The following is a 15,108-nucleotide window of genomic DNA, read 5'->3' as shown; positions in this document are numbered from 1 at the left end:
GGTGGCAGGCGCCTCGCCCGCCAGAAAGTTTCCCAGGAGTTGGCTGAGAGCGGGCCGGACCATGAACGTGTTTCGTATCCTGGGCGACCTGAGCCACCTCCTGGCTATGATTTTGCTACTGGGGAAGATCTGGCGCTCCAAGTGCTGCACGGGTGAGGGGCGATGCGGGCGCGAGGTGGGGCCTCGGGGGCGGAGGGCCAGCCACACGCCCCTGCTGCAGGGCTTACGGGGAGCCTCCTGAATGTCTGTTGAGGGTGGGCACTTCGGCTTGGGGGTGCTTGAAACTGTTTTCGCGTAGCTCAGCTTCCAAAGAAAACTTAAAATTGTACCATATCACAGAAAAAGGATCCGCGGAAGTCAGGAGGGAGGATGGGCTTCCCCCTCCCTCCCCTGCTTGGCGTTGCCACTGCTAGTTGGAAGAGGAGGGGGATAAGGAGGAGGTGACACCCCCTTTGCTGCCCAGGAGCAGCATCCCTTGGGGCCCTTTGTTCTCTCTGCCCCCACCCAGGGTGGGGACCGGGGCGCGGGGGAGAAGGAGCTGCACACACAGGAAGCGGCTCCAGACCCTCAAGGTCTTCTTTTTTCCTGCCCCCACCACTCTCCCCTCCCCCTCCCAGACTTCCCCCCTCCCCGCAAGTTGGGCCCTCTTTCCTCCCCAGCCTGTGCCTCAGGCGGCTATGATGTGGCAGGAGGGGCACCAGCCAGGCCCAGGTGGGCATGGAGCTGCCCATGAGCAGAAGCCCAGGGAGGGCGGGAGGGCGTCCCCCTTTTGCCCAGCAGTCTGGCCGCCCTGCTAGGGGGTTGGAGAAGTTTCAGGGCTGGACTGGCGGTGGCCAAACAGACCCCGTGTATTAAGAGGCTGCTGAGCTGCCTGCAGCCATCTCTGTCCACTGGTGTCCTGGAGGCGCCTGCCCTGTGCTTGGCACTGGGGTGAAGGGTTACAGAGAGGTGCCCAGGCTCCTTGTGGGCGCCAAGGAGGCAGAGTGGACCCCTGAAGGCTTCATGGAGGGAGCAGCTCTGTGCTGGGTCCTGGAAGACGGGCAGGGTGTCACCCAGGAAGGGTGTGTCATGTCACAGAGGGCAGGGCATGTCCCAGGAATGGTGAGCAGCCCAATTTCGGGGTGGTCCGGGAGGGAGATGAGTCCAGGGGGTGGGTGGTCATATGTGAAAGGGCCTTGTCTGTCAAGTAGGGAGTTGGGACTGGGAGCCAAGGAAAGCTGGGGAGCAGGGGATGGGCTCGGAGGGGACCCTGGAAGCTGTGTGGGGAGGCTGAGAGAGGAAGCAGAGAGCGTCGGGGAGGCTGCCGGCCCAGGGGGCTTGCTGGGGGGGAGAGGTGGGTGCCTGTGTGAGGGTCATTGCAGAGGGAGTGATTCCAGACCTGGAGGCCATTCGGGTTTGGGGTCTCCAGGGAAATGGGCACTCACGGGCCCTCAGGTTCCCACTCAGGGGAAGTGGTCCAGGAGCCCTGAGAGGGGCTCCAGTGAGAGGAAGAATCTAGGTTGGACCTGTCCCTGCCACTGGAGGGCCCTGGACGGGGTGAGCAGCCGTCACCAGGAGGGGGCTCTGTTCCCCATCCCACTCTGCCAGGCATTGTACCGGGCACCTGGGATATAACCGGGCAACAGGCAGAGATCCTGGCCTGGTGGAGCTGAATCTATCAGTGGGAGACCGCCAACCAGCTACAGTGGTAGCAACCGAGTAAATGATACGGTTTGTCAGGGAAGCGAAGTGCTACAGGAAGAGGAAAGGGAGGGTGAGCAGTGGGGCCTGTGTGTGTGCGGAGAGGAATCAGCACAGGCCTGGTTGAGAACGGAGCCGGTGAGGTTCCTGGATGCCGCCCGTCAGCCCCGAGGAGCAGGGCCTGGTGTGACACCCCTGTGACCCAGCCCCGAAGGCAGGAGACTGGAGCTTCATTCTTGCTCTGCCACGGACTCACTGTGTAACCTTGGGCCCCAGTTTTCCCATCTGTCAAATGGCAGGAGGTCTGTACCTGGCCAGTGGGTCCCCTGAGGGACTCTGGCCAGGTACTGGCTCCTGTTCTTCTCTGTGTCCTGGGGTCTCCATGCGCAGCTTGCTTTGGTGGAAATTATTCACTGCTTTCAAAACAGTGTGAAAAAAACATTGTGCTCAAGACCTCCAGGGCTCCCAAAGAGCTAAGGAAAATGTGAGTGAAGCCCAGGGGCCTGGCAGGCTGGGGATGGAAAGAGGGGAGGAGTGGGGAAAGGCCGAGTGAGGGGGTAGCCAAGCATCCCCCACTAGAGCCGCCTGGACCCTCCTGAATGGGGCTGAGGACCCCCCTGGCCAGACCTCAGTGAGGGCTCAGCGATATGGCATAACGAAAGGCATAGCTCCGAGCTGGATCAGTATTGCCTCCTGGACTCCGACCCCCTCCCCCAGGGGGCTCCTTCACCCACAGCCAGCCCCACTGCCAGACCCCCAGGGAGGCACTCGGGTTCTCATTGAATCCTATTTAGTCCTCACGTCAGTCCTGCGCCATTTTACAGTTGAGGAGTATGAGGCTCAGTGTTGCCATACTGGTAGGAAAGCTGGCAAGTGGACCCAGCCCTCTCCAGAATATTAGGGGCTTCAGCGGTGTTCATCCTCAGTCGTTAGAATTGTCCCCTCTCCCCAAAATGTCCCTCACCAGAGGAGTAATTAGAAAAGGCACAGATCAGGCGTACAAAGGAGTCAGACCCTGAATCCGGTTATGTCACTTCTTGGTGTCAAACTCCCCAGTAGATCCATCATAGTTAGAATAAAATCCAGGGGTGAGGGGACAAAGGTGTGAGAGGCTCAAGGATGGCTCTTGGTTTTCTACCTTGAGCACAATGGGGATGATGGTGACAGAAGGAGGACAGAAGACAGGAGAAGGGGAGGTTCAAGGGGGAGATGGTGGATTTAGTCAGGCAGGAATATATAGGTCAGAGATCCAAGGAGAGTCTGGAGCCAGAGGGTCCCTTGTGTGTGGGATGGGATGGCAAGGGGGCAGAGGGAGAAGAGAGGTAGCCCTCTGAGGATTAGGTGTTGAGGAGGACGGGAGTGGCCAGAGGAGGTGAGAAGCCGGCAGTGTGGACAGTCACAGAAGCCTGGAGAAAGGTGTGGTTGGGATAGACGGAGTGCTCAGCTGGCTCTTGAGGAGTTGGGTGGGTGAGATAGAGTTGACGTTTGGATGCAGAAACGTGGGCATCAGGGACCATGGGAGTGGTTTGGTGTAGTATCCAGACTGCTGTGGGCTTAATGGGGCAAGAGAAATGGGAGGCAGGGCAACTGCTCGCTTTTACCCAGGAACCACCTCCATGATGTATCAAAAGTGGGCAAAAGTTGACTAAGGAGCATGATGGCTAAATGTAGCCTCGATTCCTGGATTAGATCCTGGAACAGAAAAAGGGCATCAGTGGGAAAACGTGAAAAGTCTGGAGTTCAGTCAATAGTGCTATACCAATGTCAGTTTCTTAGTTTTGGCAAATGTTCTGTGATTGTGCACGGTGTTACCATTAGGGGAAGCTGGGTGAAGGGTAGGACTCTCTGTACTGTCTTTACAACTCTTCTGTAAATCTAAAATTGTTTCAAAATAAAAAGCTTAAAGAGACCAAAGCAGATGAGGAAATAGCATGGAAAGTACAAACCCAGTTTTGTCAACTTGATGCGTCCAAATGTGTCATATGTGTGCACATATGTGTTGTGTGTATGTGTGCACCAACAAAGATCTGGAAGATCGCACACTCAGACTTTGGGATTCAGGTGATTGTTGCTTTTTAATTTACATCTCTATGTATTATCTGGTTTTTGTTTTACAATGAGTAAAAATAGTCGTAAGTTTTATAACTAGAAAAAAAACTTTTTTAGTCTTTAAAATTTGGAAAAATAAAATAGAATGCTCCCTTGGCCCTGTGCCTTCCTCCACCTGCTGTGGTCTCCCTGGTGAATCAGCACCTTGTAGAGTCGGTGAGTTGTTCTCTAAAAGATGGAGATCTGGGGATTGTCAGTGGAACCCTGGGGGTAGAGCAAAGAGGAGCCTTGACACTTACCCCCTGCAAGCCTGACTCCCCCCATCCCCACGCCCTCCCCAGAGCAGGAACCAAGGCAGGCACGCACAGGGGCCCTGGGAACTTGGTGTTCATGTCTTGATTTGGAGACTGGGTGACAGATTACAGCCTAATGAGAGTAAAACACTCAAGTGACCCAATGGGAAGGGGTGTTTCCTGGCCCTCTGAGGGTGACAGTGTCCTGGACAGGGTGTCATTATGAAGTGGACACTCTGGAGGCCTTTCCAACTCAGGCTCTGGGCTTCTCGAGTGTGTGTGAGCCTGGCCGTCTGTGTTCTTATTGTCTCCTGTCCCCATCCGGCGGCTACAGGCATCTCCGGGAAGAGCCAGATACTTTTCGCTCTCGTCTTCACCACCAGGTACCTGGACCTGTTCACCAACTTTATCTCCATCTACAACACAGTAATGAAGGTAAGGGGGATGGGCAGCCATGGTGGGGAGCTGCCAAGCAACCCCCAGACGGTGAGACAGCATACTTGGGGACTCAGGCTGTGGAGCCAGGCAGACCTGGATTTGAATCCTGGCTTTGCTGTTAGCAGCTGTGGGACCTGGGCTTGGGCAAGTCTTCTGGCCTCTGTGCACCTTGGTTTCCTCCTCTACAAAATGAAGAATAGGTGTACTTACCTCAGAGGATTTTGTTGTGAAAGTTAAACGAGGTAATAAATGTAAATACACAATAGCTGTCATATATTAAAAACTCAATAATGGTTAGCTATTATAATGGTTAAAAAATAAGCAAAAAATCAAACACAGTACGCTGAGCTTTCAGAGAAATTGTTTGTCCATTTATCTGACAATTATTTATTGAGCACCTACTGTGAGCTAGGTACCTGAAGGAGACATATGCGGCGCCTATACTCACAGAACCTACAGATGATAAAACAAGTAAGAAAAACTGGTTAGGGATAAGGCTATGCAAATAAGTAAAATAGGATGATGTTTCCTTCAATTATAACGAAAGAAGTTTTAAAAACAGGGTTACGTGATAGAGAACGACTAGGGAGCTATTTAGGGAGTGTCATCAGGAAGGGCCTCTCCAAAGAGGTGACGTGTAAGCTGAGATCAGAGTGACACAAGGATTAAGCTCAGAGGAGGAACATTCTAAGCAGATGGAATCGCTGATGCAAAGACCCTCAAGATAGGAACAAGCTTGGTGTATTCAAAGGACATACAGAAGGCAGGCACGCTGGGAGCTCAGCAGGCGAGGGCTACCTGCTGGTGGTAGGGGTGCCGATAGAGGGCTGGGTGAGGGCAGATGATCCAGGTGAACAGTTTGGATTTGGTTTTGCCATGGGAAGCTGTTGCTTTGAAGCTTGGTCCTGTTTTATAGACGGAGAAACAGCATCTCTCAGCCCTGGGCCATAGCTGTGAGGTTTGGTTAGGATGAGACATTTTCTGAGATTTTAACCAACCATCCAACACAGTTTAGTGGAAGGAGCCCAGGTTTCAGAGTCAGTAAAGTGGGATGTAATGGTTTGGATGCTGGTAACAGAGACTTGAGTTATTTTAATAAGGTAAGGATTTATTTGTATCTCATTCATAACACAAAATCCGGAAGTGTGTAGTCTAGGGCCGGGATGGCATCTCCTTTTAACTTTCTGCTCTGCCAGCTTTAGTGTAACCAGCACTTGAGCTTGTTACCTGTGCAGTTGCTCAGAAGGGCCCTATGCTTGGTTTAATGCTTTGCTGTTGCCATTTTGAAATACTTATTTTTTAACAAGAAGCCCTGCAAATGATATAGCTAGTCCTGAATGTGATATCCATCCTCAGGTTTGCCTCAGAGTCACAAAATAGGTGCTAGAGCTCCTACCATCACATCACATTCAGGACAGGAAGGAGGAAGAAGGGGAGAAAGAGCAATAGGGTGCCTGTCAGCCGGGTAAGCCCTTTTTAAAGAGCTTTCCAGTGACTTCCATCTACATGTCACTGACCATCCTTATCTGCAAAGGAGGCTGGGAAATTAGTTTTTAGTTGGGCACATTGTCTAATAGGAGTCCTGTTTTTAAGGAAAAAAGGCTACATGGGAGGAATCCTACCTATCTTGCAGGGCTATTGTGAAGATGACATGAGATAATCTGTGTAATGTACCTAGCACCCAGAAGATATTTAACTGAAAGTGAGTTCTCTTTCTCTATATCAGGGATGTCCCTTTGGGATTCTGGGCATATTGTTCCTGGGATTGGTGGAATGGAGGATGCTGTTACTTGTGCACTGTTGAACTCAGTGTGAACTACAGTCTGAGGTCCTGAAATCGCTGTCTCCTTAAATCCAACACAGAAGTAGCAAACACCACCTGTTTAGTTTATTTCTCTGCCCAAGGGTCTGACTTGGGCAGTGCTGGCAGGGATTGTAAACCCAGCCCTTGCCATGGCTGAATGAGGTCTCGGATCCTCAAAGAGGCCAGTTTCCAAATTTGTGAAATGGGGAAGTGATCTCCATTTCATTGATTCATTCACTCATTCCAGCATTTGTTTTGTGCTGGGCCCTGAGTTAGATTCAGAGGTGGACAGGGCATGGACCCGCTTATGGAATCTCCTCTCCTAGGGGAGACAAGACTGGTGCACAGACATTTACAGAATATGTGCTCACAAGCAGCAATGAGTATTTTTATATGGGGGTATGGTGACACAGAGCACGTGTGCCTCGTTCTGGTGAGAAAAAACTTTGAGGAAATAACCTGAGTTTTGAAGTGCAAACATTAGTTTTCTAGGGTAGTGTCCTGGACCAGCAGAGCAGTATCACATACGAACTCACTAGAAACGCAAAATTCTCAGGCTCGCTCAAACCTACTAAATCAGAAACTCTGGGGGCAGGGGAAGGGGCAGCCATCTATATGATTTTGATGCACATTCAAGTTTGAGAGCCTCTGGCCTACGTTAGAGGCCAGATCATAAAACCATTATATGCTGGAGGACAGCTACTGTAGTTAGAAAAAGAGCACTTTTCTGAAGGATTGATGGTCAACTGATTCAAGTCTTTGTGGAAGAATGCTCTCAAGTCACTGATGCAGATCCAGGAAGTTGAGGCTTTAGAAGAGCCCTCGGGGCTTCCCTGGTGGTGCAGTGGTTAAGAATCCGCCTGCCAATGCAGGGGATGCAGGTTCGAGCCCTGGTCCGGGAAGATCCCACATGCCGCGGAGCAACTAAGACCGTGCACCACAACTACTGAGCCTGCGCTCTAGAGCCCTCGAGCCACAACTCCTGAAGCCCGCACACCTAGAGCCCGTGCTCCGCAACGAGAGAAGCCACTGCAATGAGAGGCCTGCGCACCGCAACGAGGAGTAAGCCCCCACTCGCCACAACTAGAGAAAGCCCACGCGCAGCAACGAAGACCAATGCAGCCAAAAATAAATAAAATAAATTAAAAATAAATAAATAGGGCTTCCCTGGTGGTGCAGTGGTTAAGAGTCCGCCTGCCGATGCAGGGGACGCGGGTTCATGCCCCGGTCTGGGAAGATCCCACATGCTGTGGAGCGGCTGGGCCCGTGAGCCATGGCCACTGAGCCTGCGCGTCCGGAGCCTGTGCTCCGCAACGGGAGAGGCCACAACAGTGAGAGGCCCGCGTACCGCAAAAAAAGAAAAGAAAAGAAAAGAAAAATAAATAAATAAATAGCGAGCCATGGAATGCCACTAAGTCCCCCGACAAAGACCAATTCTGTTTTTTTTTGCCTAACATTCCACAGTGAGAGGAGGCCTGGGCACCTTTGTCTTCATGGTAGCACTATCAGTCCCAGTTAGAAGCATGGAGTTACTTAACAAAAAGGTCATTAGCTTCAGATTCTAGGTTCATTGGCCCAAGAGAAATGTGCAAGCACACTTCACCTTTTCCACCTTAAGGCAGAACACTAGCCCTTGGGTTTGGTAGGTCCCAACTCAGGGTGGCTTTGAAGCCCAGCAAATAGGTTGGGAAATGACTTTATCGATTCCCATGTGTCTCTCTCCCTTTATAGGTGGTTTTTCTCCTCTGTGCCTATGTCACGGTGTACATGATCTATGGCAAATTCCGGAAAACATTTGACAGCGAGAATGACACATTCCGCCTGGAGTTTCTTCTGGTCCCAGTCATTGGCCTCTCCTTCCTTGAAAACTACAGTTTCACTCCTCTGGAGGTAAGGGAAGGGACCCAGACAGAGTACTAATTCCCAAAGGTAAACACACTCCCTAAAGTCCTTACCTCTGGACCCTTGGTAACATCTGGTCTACCTTTCTGCCACAACCATAGCCATTATTACTCTTGTATTATTGTTACAAGTTTAGAAATTGCCAATAAGCTATTGACAGTGCTCCTCTTGAAAATGGGCACATTTAAATAGTCGTGTTCATAAACAAAGCAGGCATCACAGCACCACTTAAGACTAAGACCCTCTGGCCAACTGGTGATTAGTGGATATTAGAGCACAGTCCAGACCCAGATTTCAGCTCAGGTCTGGCCTCTGACCCAAGAATCTTTGGGGCAACAAGCATCTGAGGAGATTCTGATGCTGGTGTTCATCGATTCCATTTTGAGAAAGCACAGCCTCAATTAAATCAAGTTTGTATGACAGAATTCTGCAACAATTAAAAATTATGTTCTATAGCAACGTTCATGCTTGTGAAAAAAGCAGTACGCTTGAATCTCTGAAAAATATTTTTTATGTACAGAGAAAGGGGTGGAATGATACACTGATGAAAATCAAAATTTCAAGAACATGATTCTGGGAGCTCCCTGGCGGACTAATGGTTAGGGTTCTGGCTTTCACTGCTGTGGCCCGGGTTCAGTCCCTGGTTGGGGAACTGAGGTTCTGCAAGCCACGCGGAGCAGCAAATAAATAAGACCTGAATAAATGGTGAACTAGTTGATCTTAAAAAAAATTCTCTTTTGCCTCACTGTATTCTCTCCAATAAGCATATTTTAGTAACTAAATTCTAAAGATGGCCCCTTCTTGACCAGCCTCCTCTGGCTGCTTCTCTCTTTGGCTCAGATCCTCTGGACTTTCTCTATCTACCTGGAATCAGTGGCCATCCTGCCCCAGCTCTTCATGATCAGCAAGACTGGAGAGGCTGAGACCATTACTACTCATTACCTGTTCTTTCTTGGGCTATACCGGGCCCTCTACTTGGCTAACTGGGTCAGGCGGTACCAGACTGAGAATTTCTACGACCAAATCGCAGTGGTGTCTGGGGTAGTGCAGACCATCTTCTACTGTGACTTCTTCTACTTGTATGTGACCAAAGGTAGGTGCTGCGAGCCCAGTGCAGCTGGCACTGTCTCAGTTACCAATCCACTCAATGTTTGAGGGGATATGGAAGTGAACAGAGGCAAGTCTGTGTGCCCCTCATGGTGCTTACATTCTAACATGGGAAGACAAATGTTTTCAGGAAACTCTGTGCCATGAAAAAATACAGACCAGTAGGATATTTTAGGTACTATGCAGTGTACAGGGAAGACGGCTGTGAGATAACATTTGACAAAATACTTGGGTTAGGAAAATATAGGACAAATACATTCCAGAGAGAACAGCTTACGTGTAAGCCCCAAGGCAGGAACCAGCTTGGTATGATAAAGGACAAAATGGCTAGTACAGTCAACTGTAAACCTAGATATGGCAGGTCAACCAAGATTAATCACCTAGGGCCTCAGTTAAGTCAGGGTAAGGCATTCACATTGCATTCTAACCACAAACGGCAGCAACTGGGGTCTTCTGAAAACCAATCCACCAGCTGCTGTGTAGGGTAAAAAGCAGCCAAAGCAGGGAGATGTTCTGGAGCAGCTGGAATTGGCCAGGAGGTGGTCATCAGTGGAAAGAGACAGGGACATTTCTCGAGAGTGGAGCTGAAAGGAACTGTCAGTGCACTGGGTGTGAGGTATGAAATAAAGAAATTGAGAACAACTGCTAGATTCATGGCCTGCCAAGAGGGAGTGGTGGCATCAGTGTCCAAGATGGGGTCAGTGAACCTGTAGTTAAACCTGCAGAGATGTTTCCCCTTGGCTTTAACATCTGAACACATACTGTGAAACAGGCATTAGATACTAAGATTATGCACAAAGTTTTGGAGTCCTTTCATGATAGATACTAATTTCAGTCATTTTCTTCTAGTCCTTAAAGGAAAGAAGTTAAGTCTTCCAATGCCAATTTGAAGGTCCTCAGAGATGTTCTACACCTTAACATGGACACGAAGCAAACTATTTGAAGTGTTCTCCTGGTGACTTTTACATGACTGAGACCAAATGTTAAAACTGAAGTCAGAAAAATGCTTAGTGTGGAATTCAGCAAAGCACTGATCATTCTATCTAGAAGACCTTCTCATCAGTATCTCCCTTAAATTATAGAGGTAATTAAAACTTGGGCCAATTACATAAGTATGGTACCCTCACAATGTCAACTGGACCATCATAAAAACCTTAGGTGTTTAACCCATGAATGGATCAAGTCAACTGTTGCTCTCTAAGGCCCTAGTGTGAGACTCATGCTAAGGAACAGCCAATCCCAATCTGGAAATATACCCTGCTGTGTTATAAGGCAAAAGCCCCAAATGAAGATCACAGACAGTCCTAAGTATTAGGAGTGTACTGTTGTGATTAATTTTCACTTTCCAGGTAGGAGACCATCAAGTTTAGGGAGTCAAGATACAGAGGTGATATGACAGGTGGGAAATGTTATGAGGAAACAAATACCCCAGGCTTTACCTACTAGGTACTGTCTTGTTGCTCTCAAATTTTCACACTAAGAACAATTAATCCCACCCCCCCTTTCACATCTTTAGGTGCTAAGGTGTTAGTCAATCAACATGGTCTTGAAGCAAATAAAAACTCTTAAGAGACTGTCACTGGCCTGTAGTCAGAATTTTTTAAGCAATAAAAATCTCACACCTTATTGTCAAGTGTTTTATTTATACCTACAAAAGAAACAAGATGGTATCAAAAGGACAATTTACAAACTAAGAATAGTAACATAAGCTCTTAAGCTCTTAGCATCCTGTGCCTGAACATCATACATCTACAAATCTTTCAAGTCTTAATGCAACAGGAATGTGTTCAGAAACCAGCAAGGACATAAATAGAGAGAGCACTGATCCCAAGCAAAAGCCACCAACCTTTTAGATGAGAGAAGTCCACACAATGAATTGTTAGGGAGGGACTGGGGAGAAGCAGCCCCACAGCTTAATATAGAAATCCTTTCCCTAAATGAGTTTCAATCATGAGTACAATAATTAGCATCAAATGAGGATTCTTCTGCTCACATTCTGAAGCAAAGGCAGAACCTGAATTAGGAGTGGCAGACAGAGAGGCAGAAGACTTAACTCTGGAGCTATATGGGAAAAACGATTAGATTTCAGCTGTGCTCAGGCCACAATAGCTTTTGAGTTTTGGGATATGCTGTTATTTTGACTTTATGATTACAACATCCCCGGTGGAAAAAGGAAAGCAAGTAGCAGACCAAATACTGCTTGCTTGCCCAGAGACCTTTCCCGCAAAAGGATGCTTTCAAGACTTGCAAGAGAGTAGGACACGCCCTGTGGTGGCACCTTTGTGTTAAAAAAAAACAAAAAACAAAAAACCAGAATTTTGGTGTAGAAAAAGAATGCCTATAATGGACTAATCAGTGCTTAGACGAACTTTTTTTTGGGGGGCGGGGGACACTTTGGTTTGAAAGCACAGAGCGGTGTTGCCATGTTTTTCCTGTGCCTACCATCCTCCCTCAGCCTCAACTTCTATAAGGAAGAGAAAAAGAAGTTAAGAAAGAAGAAAGTGGCGGGGGTGGGGGGAGATATCAAAGTTCTCACATGCATACATTTCAGCTTATGCTGACAACCTACCTGTATGTCGCACATTCAACAACACTTTCAGTACCCCTCAGAAACAATCCCTTCTCTCTCCCTGAAGAATTTTAAGAGGAAAACAAAAACCTCAAGTATTTAGATATTTTGATCTTACAAACCAGCAAGCAATCTCAGGCCTAAGCCAAAGAATGCAGTGGAGGCTCCGCCCTTTAACTACACTGTGAATGAACAATATCAATAACAGTATTAAAAAATTAAGTCCCACACTAGATACGAAGAGATTTCTGAGGCTGTCTGATCTCCCTGTCCTGTTACAGTGAACACAAGAGCAGAAAATTCTTTCCAGGCCCATCTGCTATATGAAGTCTCAGTAAAACGGTTGGTTTTGAAGGGGACAATCTCACCTACCTTTCAGGTGGAGGAAAAGTAAAAGGACTTGGACTTTAGTCCTCTGTAACTTTTCTTAAGCACTACCTACCTGTAAAAAGCTGAGTGCAAAAGGATGCTGAGGAAAATCTGCACCCAAAAGCTGTTACAAAGCACTGCAGAGAACAGGATTATGAAGAGAGTAAGAGTTCTTAATAAACCCTTAAGACCCTTCAAGATAACTTGGCCAAAAGGGCTGAGTAGCTGGCAAAGGGTTGCTTTTACTCTAGCTCTACAAATACTGAGTTTAAAAAGAAAACCTGCCCACGGAGTATACTGTTTATAATTAAACGTGGTTCTCACTCTGCAGGTGAATGCATATTTAACTGGTTCATAAATTTCCAATGAGCATTTATGTTCATTCTGCTCACAGCAGCTGTCTGGTTGGAAAATGAATTTCACAGATGGTCCCTGGTAATACGGGGAAGAAAAATAGGCAGCTTCCACCCAGATGCTGAGATGCTACATTTAACCATGACAATAAACATTTGGGGTTTTTAATTTAAAGGATACACTTAAAAAAACTCAAGACTCAGCAATTTAATTTCTAACCTGACAACTAAAATGGTTATTTTTCAGTAATTGGGAAGGGGGAAGGCAGAGTGTAAGGGAAACAAAGCCAATTAGGAATTTTTAAAAAAACTGTCAAATGCACTTAACAAGCAATCAGCCAAAATGACAATGGCAAAGCACTGTCTTAACTCATCAGGCCTGAGGAACCCTGTTCCAGCTTGAAAAAACATTAAAAAGCATTACAGAAAATGTGCAGGGAACTCCCTCTTGGTTTTCTATTCCAGTAACGAGAGCAATTTAAAGCACAGATGCCGTCTTCTTCTGCAGAATTCAACCCTCTCCCCCCCCCCCCCCCGCCCGACCGCAACTCAGGACAACAAAAAATGGGCTCCCGCAAAAGGGTCTAACACCTTACTTTTTCTTTTAAAGATGAAAAATAGCTCAAACATCCTCAACATGCAAGAAGTTGGGGGGAAAAAAATCTCTTCCAGTCAGCTATACATATATATATACTTTTACAAAATCTGTTATTACAGACTGGATCATTTTGGCAGGCAGAAAAAACCTGGCAGTGAATTCTAACTAATCTGCATGAAAGACAAATCACAATGGTTGGGAAAAAAAATTTAAAAAGAAAAAGAAAGAAAAAGGGAAGAAGAAAAAAAGGAAAAGATAGCGTTCCTTTAAATGTAGTTAAGTCTGCACAAGTCACTACCACCTGAGTGGCTTCATTTACGTGAAGGAGGAGGGGGAGGAGGAGGGGGTGGGTACTGGTAGGCAGTCTGCCCCATGTAACCTATCATATTGGTAGCTCCCGGAGGCTGTGCAAACTGTTGTGACATCAGTGGCTGTGGCTGCTGCCCAGACCGGCCCATCCCACTAAACTGCTGGCTAGAGCTCTGTGAACTTCTCCCAGTTGAGGTGGTGCTACTGGCCCCATAAGTGCCAGCACCATATTCTTGGGCTGTGTAACCACTTGTGCCATAAGCAGCTGCCCCATAGGTGCCTTGACCATAGGTGTATTGGCCTGCTTGTGCTCCAAAGGCAGAATTTGGACTTCCATAGCCACTACCGTTAGCATAACCGGCTCTATCGGTTTCGCCACGATCCCGATAGCTTGCAGAGTCTCTCCGGCCACCATCTTTGACCCCTCGAAGCCTCCGGTCACACTCATCCTGATACATCAGATTGGGATTGTTGGCTGAAGAAGTGGTCCGGTATCGAGAACGACCTCCTGATGAGGACACAAGGAATTTTCAATACTACATATATGATCCAAACATAACCCCATGTAAAATGCTACCCAGTACAAAAGTATTCAATATTCTTTCTTGATCTTTAATTAAGCGCCAGGCCAGCTTCCAAATCAGCACTTTATACTCAAAAGAATAGTAAACATTATTAAAGGATATTCAACTTCTCACCTTTTAGGCCCTTTCTTTGAGGATTACCAAGAAACACACTCTTAAAAATGTAAGAAAAATGGTAAGGATGGTTTAAAAAACAAAACAAGGCATGCAGCTAAGTTCATACGACCATGAAGGGATCCTCTATTAGTGCACACTGGTTCTCAAATGTTGCTTTGCACACCTAACTGCATCAGAATCATCTCACAAGTTTTAGAGGAAAAGTTCAGGTTTCTAGCTCAATTCCAAACCCACTTAAAAAAAAAAAAACCACTGCATTTTAAAAACCTCGAATGGAATTCTGATGTAAAGCTTCAACATACAGCAAGTGGGGGGAAAACATCCTATCAAACCTATCAAACTTGTAGGCAGGAAACCCAGATCCTACTATATTTTGCAACTGTCCAATTCAGATCCAGTAACTATGCCTGTCTCTACTACCATGAAATGGTATAAAATTACCGATTTCTCCATATGGAAAACCAAAAACCTAACACACTACTAAGGCTATGACAGGCTCCCAAACTTCATATTGTCTTACTTAGAAGAGATTATGAAAAATTATTAAGCAACATACATTAACCTTCACTGGCTTAAAGAAACAAGGCACAATGAACACACACAAAAGATACCTTGGCAGTACCTGGAAAACTCCAGGACTTACCCTTACCCCCTCCTCCGCCGCCTCCTCTGTGGTCCACCAGCTGCATCAGTTTTGGATTGATAGCCTGATTAGCCTCTTCCAGCACTTTGATCAACTCTCTGGCCTGCTTTAGGTTCCCTGGGGTGAAGAAGGTATAGGCGGTGCCCTTGTTGGTGCTACGGGCTGTTCGGCCAATACGGTGCACATAATCCTCTGAACTGTTTGGATAGTCATAGTTGATCACAAACTTGACATCTTCCACATCTTCAAAGCCAATGTTGAGTCAGTGTGTAGGTTGATGTGGCAGGGAAAGA

At 47.3% G+C, this 15,108-nt stretch overlaps 2 protein-coding genes across 4 annotated transcripts in view; one reads left to right on the top strand and one right to left on the bottom strand.

Moving 5' to 3' along the window:
- The first annotated feature begins 7 nt into the window (after positions 1-7).
- On the top strand, positions 8-10,202 carry KDELR3 (KDEL endoplasmic reticulum protein retention receptor 3). 2 transcript variants are annotated; one of them, XM_007454021.1, is made up of 5 exons: positions 8-152; positions 4,357-4,457; positions 7,996-8,154; positions 9,007-9,259; positions 10,123-10,202. In XM_007454021.1, the coding sequence occupies exons 1-5, from the start codon at positions 62-64 to the stop codon at positions 10,161-10,163; spliced, it is 645 nt and encodes a 214-aa protein (XP_007454083.1). In that variant the 5' UTR covers positions 8-61; the 3' UTR covers positions 10,164-10,202. The 2 variants fall into 2 exon arrangements, with proteins under 2 accessions (XP_007454083.1, XP_007454082.1); XM_007454020.1 differs by lacking the exon at positions 10,123-10,202 and having other exon boundaries at positions 9,007-9,407.
- Positions 10,203-10,896: 694 nt separating this feature from the next.
- Positions 10,897-15,108, bottom strand: part of DDX17 (DEAD-box helicase 17) — a 20,089-nt gene continuing 15,877 nt past the window's right edge. The window contains exons 12-13 of one of the 2 annotated variants that reach the window (XM_007454019.1): positions 14,822-15,058; positions 10,897-13,979 (exon numbers count right to left, since the gene is read on the bottom strand). In XM_007454019.1, coding sequence (XP_007454081.1) covers positions 13,474-13,979; positions 14,822-15,058 — 743 coding nt within the window. In that variant the 3' untranslated portion in view covers positions 10,897-13,473. Of the gene's footprint in view, positions 13,980-14,815; positions 15,059-15,108 lie in introns of both variants that reach the window. The other variant, XM_007454018.1, reaches the window with a different exon arrangement.

The sequence above is a fragment of the Lipotes vexillifer genome, unplaced genomic scaffold (assembly GCF_000442215.2).
Source record: "Lipotes vexillifer unplaced genomic scaffold, Lipotes_vexillifer_v1.1 scaffold382, whole genome shotgun sequence".
Classification (NCBI taxonomy): domain Eukaryota; kingdom Metazoa; phylum Chordata; class Mammalia; order Artiodactyla; family Lipotidae; genus Lipotes; species Lipotes vexillifer.
The sequence above is the reverse complement of the archived record's forward strand: the minus strand, read 5'-3'. Positions and strand labels throughout refer to the sequence as shown.